The following is a 7,500-nucleotide window of genomic DNA, read 5'->3' as shown; positions in this document are numbered from 1 at the left end:
GTATGAATTCTAAGCAGGGCCCCATACGGCCCAATTTGCACCGGCCAATTTACTGGTGTCACTTTAGATTTGTCTGAGAAAAAGCTGAGGCCATCTCTCTGATCCCCTCACTGGATGGTGGGGGCGAGAGGGAGGGGCAAGGGGGGGGGGGGGGGGGGAGGCGTAGACAGATAAACCCTGAACCCTATCCCCTACACACACACACACACACACACACACACACACACACACACACACACACAGACTGACTCACGCACATGCAAACAGTCACAAATTTAAACATATACACACACACACACACACACACACACACACACACACACACACACGCACGCACCCTCTGTAGACATGGAGATGGAGAGACATAGGGATGGAGAGATGGAGGAAGAAGGCAGTTTGCTGACAGGGCTGTGACAGGGCTTAATTACCCAGTGAGAGCTTCACTCTGGAAGACATTTCTGCGGATTGTTGCCATTTGAATAGATTAAAAGGCCTTTCATTGGGCTAAGCTTCTCCCTCATACAGTTCCCATCACAGCCTGGCTTAGGCCTGGGCTTCAGAGTGAAGGCAGGCAGAGAAGGAGGGAGGGAGGGAGAAGGGAGGGAGAAGGGAGGGAGAGAGGAACAGAGAGGACTGTCACACTGAAGGAGGAAAGAAAGTAGAGCACTGGGGAGACAGCTCTGTGTGTGTGTGTGTGTGTATGTGTGTGTGTGTGGGGGGGGGGGGGGGGTTCGTGGGTGCATATGTGCGTGTGTGCATGTGTGTGTGACAGGGATTTTGACAGTGGTGACGGATACAGTGATCTATCCATGATGTATGTTGTGTGTTCTTTAATCAGACAGGGAGAATGCTGCACCAATGACAAAAGAGAGAATGTACTGTGTGCTTCCTCAGATGTTTCTGCGAATGTGTGTTAGAATGTGTGTGTGTGTGTGTGTGTGTGTGTGTGTGTGTGTGTGTGTGTGTGTGTGTGTGTATGTGTGTGTGTGCATGTGAGTTGGAGGGTTTATCAGTGCAAATTCATGTATGTGTTTATCTGCACACTGATATACATTTAGGAGCCTATTCTCTCCCTCCAAAGTCCCTCACACAGCCCGATTTCTCATTTGTGTTTGTGTGTGTGTGTGTGTGTGTGTGTGTGTGTGTTTCTCTGTATACTAATCCCCCCCCTCTTTCTCTACAGACACAGAAGGTTGTGAGCACACCTGGAGGAAATTCCATGGCCACTGCTACAGGTACTTCAGCCGCAGACACACCTGGGAGGACGCTGAGAAGGACTGCAGGGAGCACAGTGGACACCTGGCTAGTATACACTCTCTCCAGGAGCAGGACTTCATCAACGGTGGGTGCACATGCACACACACACACACACACACACACACACACACACACACCCACACACACACACACACACACACACACACACACACACACACACACCCGCACCCGCACCCGCACGCGCACATGCACACACACACACACACACACACACACACACACACACACACACACACACACACACACACACACTTCACTACACTCAATTCAAAACAATAGGATTCATGTCCATTTCATCCAGTTCAGGTACCACCTATGCTGAGCTGCATCAAACTTCCAGAACTGAACTGAAGTTCAGTGTCTTCCTCTGGCATTGGTCCAGAATGACCACCAATCGGAGCACGTCACTACTAGCCACTCCCAGAGCATACTGTAGGACGTCCTACCAGGGAGGCCACAGCTATCCATTTCACACTCATCCTCCCCTACACAGACATTTACCAAAAAGCGAGTTTAATTGCCTTGAAAATGGACGTCTCCACCCCTGCAATAAAGGGAGCAGAGCCATTAGGAAGATTAATGGGCCCAGTAATGATGTTAATCAGAGACACCATGATTGAAATTCCATTACACCATTACACGCCACCGAAATCTCATCAATGCATTACAGGGATGATCTAGCCTAGCTGCCTCTGCTTGCTGCCTTCTGCTCAGGGATGAGGTTGTGATAACATGGTGGAGCCTCCTATCCCTCTGGGTATGGGTGGTGATGATGGTGCCTGGGGACTTGGCGTGCATAAGCAATGTTGGTGGTTTTATATGACGGGTGGCGTGTGTGTGTGTGTGTGTGTGTGTGTGTGTGTGTGTGTGTGTGTGTGTGTGTGTGTGTGTGTGTGTGTGTGTTTTGCTTCCAGGTCTGAGCCATGACAACACCTGGATCGGCCTGAATGACCGTACCGTGGAGGAGGACTTCCAGTGGACTGACAACATGGACCTGGTGAGAGAGAGAGAAAGCGTTCACTATACTGTATATAGATGAGATGATAACATTGCATACTTCAGAATGATGTGTACAATCTCACTATCACTATTGAAGACTTATTTTCTCACAAAAAAAGATGCCTGTATTGTAAAAGATGTAATGAAAAAGATGTCAATGCTCATTGTATGTGCGGTGATAAAGTGAATCAAAACACTATGTCTGTCTGTCTGTCTGTCCGTGTGTGTCCGTCTGTCTGTCCGTCTGTCTGTCCGTCTGTCTGTCCGTGTGTGTCCGTCTGTCTGTCTGTCTGTCTGTCCGTCTGTCTGTCCGTCTGTCTGTGTGTCCGTCTGTGTGTCCGTCTGTGTGTCCGTCTGTGTGTCCGTCTGTCTGTCTGTTTGTCTGTCCGTCTGTCTGTCTGTCTGTCTGTCTGTGAATGAGCAGCAATATGAGAACTGGCGGCAGAACCAGCCTGATAACTTCTTTGCGGGCGGAGAGGACTGTGTGGTGATGATCGCCCACGAGAACGGCAAGTGGAACGACGTGCCCTGCAACTACAACCTGCCCTACGTCTGCAAGAAAGGCACAGGTAAGGGAGAGAGGGAGGGAGGGAGGGAGGGAGGGAGGGAGGAAGGGAGGGAGGGGGAGGGGAGACAATGGTAAATAAATAGTAAAATAGGTAGAGAGAGAGAGAGAGAGAGAGAGAGAGAGTAATGAATAGAGGGAGAAAGAGGGAGGGAGAGATAGAGAGAGAATGTGGAAGAGAGGGTGTTAGAGAGAAGGATAGAGAGAGACTGGTGATAGAGATACAGAGAGGAGGTGATAATCGATTCCAGACACCATGGCTGCCCTGTGCTTTGCTGTACTTTAGTCTAAATTGTGTCTTACGTCTGTAAGAGACGCCATCATAGGCCTCTTCAATCAGTACGTTGCCCCCAGTTCACACACTCCTAACGCCTCACCTCCGGCGCTCCCCCCGCCCTCACTCTGCTCACACATCACACTTCAGACAGTGCTTAACTCTGACAAAAGCACCTCGTGTTTTAAATGCTTCACTTTATTTAAGTACAATCCACCATGAAATGCATTTCCAGTTAACTGGAGAGCTACAAGTCAGGCAACTTTGATACCTGCGCTATAAGTCTAGGGTGTCTCGGATGAAGTCATGTCTAACATGCTCCTCTGTGGGCTTATTCAACTAGCTGTGCCTCCCATTTGCATATGGGGCAGACAGACAGACAGTGTATTAATAGCCAGGTAGAGGTTTGTAGGTTGCTTTGGAGCAGTATCACCTCAGGGGTGGGTGAGGACCCAGTGGTGTCTTCTAGCGCCTTCTGGGTCACAACTTTAAACAGGGCTGGGGAGGGAGAGACATCGTTCATCTGGAAGGCCGTGAGACAATTGGAGAGGCTTTATATACTGTAAAAATGTATATTTGACAGGGAACCGCTGGTCTAGTCCAGTCAACCTCACAGCGTGTGAGGTCTCTAATCAGGGAGGTCAAACCCAGTTCTACCGGCTACTGACTGTCACAGGTCTTTAGCTTCCAGCAGGAAATCTATCGTTCATCAGTCAATCGCAATCAGTGGCAGCATTTAATCTTTTCCAACCATAAAAAAAAACTATTTCATAATCATCCCCAAAGAAACGTATCAGTGGAGCTTTGTGCGGTAGTCTGCCTGAGTCTGATTTTGAATGTGTTCAAGGAGTGGTTCTCTCTGGGGTCTGCTCTGTGCTCATCAGGGCCTCGAGGCTTGATTGGCGGACAGCAGCGCTGTAGCTGACACTCAGGCCTATCAGTGTCCTGTCCTCAATCACAGGCACGCAGGGGCCAATCAGAGAGACTCGTCATCTGTGTGAGGAGCATTTCCCACAGTGATGTAGACCAGACCACAGTGCAGTCAGGCATAAGTCACCTTGATCAGGACTATAGAGGGTGACGGGCGCATATGTCTGTCACTGGTCTCACACACACACACACACACACACACACACACGCACGCACGCACGCACGCACGCACGCACGCACGCACGCACGCACGCACGCACGCACGCACGCACGCACGCACGCACGCACACACACCACACACACACACTCCAGAGTACTGTAGTCCTTTGGGGCCTGGCCTGGCTGTCGGTCCTCTGGGACATCCTGTTCCCCTGTCTCTCCCTATGGGCCACCTGCCATTTCTACTGGCACTGCTGGCACTTGCATCCCTGGGGACAGAGCAGGCACAGCAGCACCCTGACACCCACCCAGTTCACACGCTCACAACCCACCACAGCGTGTGTGTGTGTGTGTGTGTGTGTGTGTGTGTGTGTGTGTGTGTGTGTGTACTGTATATGTGCTATCGTGCATACGAGAATGTGTGAATCTGCCCAAGTGTGTGTTTGTGTGTGTGTGTGTGTGTGTGTGTGTGTGTGTGTGTGTGTGTGTGTGTGTGTGTGTGTGTGTGTGTGTGTGTGTGAGAGAGTGAAAACTCATGTATGTGTGTCAGAGTGTGAACATTTACACACTTCACCCCCCCTCTAATCTGTTCAGACATGATAGGCGGCTCGGCGGCTCGGCTGCTGCACTGTGCTGCCTGAAGCCCAGAGGACCCTTAAAGTGCTGAGTGGATCCAGGATCTAACTGCCTCTGGCTTTCACTGGAACACTAAATCACCCTGACTACCGCTTGACAGGCAGGCAGCATAAGGGACACTGCATGGTCGTCACAATATGGCCATGCTGCAAAGCAGGAAGTACAGGAATTACTTCTCCCCTGTAATATGATATTAACCCCTAACCCCCCCCCCCACCCCTTAACCCTAACCTTAACCTTACACTTAACCTTGTGCCTAACCCTAACCCGTAATGAAAGACCAAATTGGTAATTTACTGGCTCATCAATTTTGATGATGTAGACCATTTTCACCTTGCAGAATGGCCATATAGTGAACACCACACAGAATTACCCTGGCCACTGCCTGAGAAGCAGCCCTACTGCCTGCCAGGCATCAATCACACAGCCGCACTACATCACAATAACTGACCCACAGGCAGCTATAAGAGCCCTATCAGTAGAACCAGGCCTGTGGTATGTGCTTCACACCAGTGTGAATAATGTCCCTTGTTTCCTTATAAGCTAAACGTAGGGGATGAAAACTGTGACATTTCTGGGTGGCTGAAGATGAGGTGTGAAATGTTGCGATCACTGTACTACTAGCTGGCAGTATAAACAAACTCATAAGTCGGTATCACACTATTTTGATATTTTTAGCACTGCATGAAAAGATGTGGCAAATATGGCATGAAATCCTTGGCCAGGGTTTATGGTATTACTTTCCTGGCCGGGTTGATAAAGATGGAGGCTCGTGTAAAGAAAAGAGAGATGGGGAAGGATGAAGAGAGAGGGTTGGGAGGAGGATGTACAGGGAGTAGTCGGGCCCCAGGCAGTTATAGGATTATTTAGAGCCACTGTTGGTTCCGTACTGAGCTGGTTGGCCTCATGCAAGCTTGGTTGGTATCTGGGGTTAGGGATACAGTCAGAGGGGCTTTAGGTTTCAGTGGCATGAATGCCATCTAGGGAGTGACAGAGGAACTGCACCTGCACCCCTCCATCCACCCCTCCATCCCTCCTCTCCCCCCAAGACTGACTGGGCCGACTGGTGTTATTGGGTGAACCTGCCCTTAGGCCCTGGTCTTGAGTGAGTTTTATTTTTCCCTCCAATGGCTAAGGTTAGGATTTCGCTAGGGCCTAGGGGCAACTTCACCACGGAGCAAACTGACCAATTACTGAAGAGCAGTAATTCAGAACTCTTGCCCTGGGGTAGCCCCAGGGTGGCACATTTCTGTTCTAGTATAGCACTAATATCTCTCTCTCTATATCACTCTCTTTCTCTCTCTTCTTCTCTCTTTCTTTCTCTTTCTCTCTCTCTCTCTTTCTCTCTCTCCTTCTCTCTCTTCATCGGCAGTGCTTTGCGGGTCTCCGCCTACCGTGGAGAATGCCTTCCTGATTGGCCGGAAGCGGTCACACTATGACATCCACTCGGTGGTGCGTTACCAGTGTGGCGACGGCTTCCTCCAGCGCCACGTCCCCACGGCCAAGTGTCGCGCCAACGGCAAGTGGGACAGACCTAAGATCATCTGCACAAAGTGTGAGTGACAGAGGGAGAGTCTTCATTTGGACCATTTCTATCCTTCTTTTTGTAAAGTATTATTGTGACTTTGCGTGAAATGCATTTTCGAATAAACTTGAAACTTGGTTCTATAACAGAACCAACTTCGTCACCTTGAAATAAGACTGGACCCAGTAGGAATAGAAGGCTCTACGGGAGTAGAAGTTGAATACATTAGAATTTAGTTTATGGCGAAATGTCAAAGGGAAGTTGCAACTTATTTTTCTGCGGAGGGAGTTGTGTCAGTGTGTGAGTGACAGGCAGGGGAGTGTGTGTAGAGACATGCTGGAGAAACCAATGAGAAACTAGCCATTTTATTCTCCTCCCATGGGCACTAAGGCTCACACAACACACAGCACAATGAAACCATCTGTCTCTGTACAGTATATAACGGAGGAAAATGTCACATTTGAGTCATATTTCAATATTTGCCCTTTTTGCTGAAGTAATGAGAAAACTGATATTTCACATTTCACATTTCAAACAGTGGTATTTATTCTGCTTGCACATGACAACTTATTACATTTTCTTTTGTTTAAACTGAAACATTTGTCATATTCTTATCCAGTTATTTTTTTCTGATTGTCAACAAAAGTTATTATTATCATTGCAAGGTACACTCTTCTGCTAGCAACTTCAAACAAACAAACAAACTATTCCAATTTGGCAGCTCAACATACTGTATAGGCTTATTCAAGCCTTGGGAGTGGGAGGCTGTTCTATGCTAATACTTTGAGAGAGGCTATTCAATGTAGGCCAGACACTCTACTCAGAGTGAGTGGCTACTATTGAGAGCTGTATATCTGTGGTTTTGACCTCTCTACCCTTCATCCTCTCATCCCTTCCTCTCTCCCCCCATCTCACCCTTGTCTCATCTCCTTCTCCCTCATCTCACCCTTGTCTCATCTCCTTCACCCTAATTTCTCCCTCATCTCATCCGGTCTCACCCCCTATCTCACCCCCCCTCTCTCACCCCCCTATCTCACCCCCCCCCCCCCCCCATCACCCCTATCTCACCCCCCTCTCTCACTCCACTCTCTCACCCCCCTCTCCAGCCCGGCGTTCCCACCGTTACCGGCGCCA

General features: G+C 49.2%; 1 protein-coding gene across 1 annotated transcript in view; it reads left to right on the top strand.

Annotated features, from left to right (window-relative positions):
* The window catches only part of ncanb (neurocan b), a gene marked incomplete at both ends in the record, with an annotated part of 66,048 nt that overhangs the window by 58,445 nt on the left and 103 nt on the right, over positions 1-7,500 (top strand). The window contains 5 exons of the mRNA XM_083671556.1: positions 1,184-1,342; positions 2,193-2,275; positions 2,702-2,846; positions 6,214-6,396; positions 7,473-7,500. The exon at positions 7,473-7,500 is cut by the window's right edge and continues 103 nt beyond it. Coding sequence (XP_083527682.1) covers positions 1,184-1,342; positions 2,193-2,275; positions 2,702-2,846; positions 6,214-6,396; positions 7,473-7,500 — 598 coding nt within the window. The remainder of the gene's footprint in view (positions 1-1,183; positions 1,343-2,192; positions 2,276-2,701; positions 2,847-6,213; positions 6,397-7,472) is intronic.

Source organism: Argentina silus (genome assembly GCF_951799395.1).
Source record: "Argentina silus genome assembly, chromosome: 6".
Lineage (NCBI taxonomy): Eukaryota > Metazoa > Chordata > Actinopteri > Argentiniformes > Argentinidae > Argentina > Argentina silus.
Note: the sequence above shows the minus strand (reverse complement) of the source record. Positions and strands in the feature narration are given on the sequence as shown.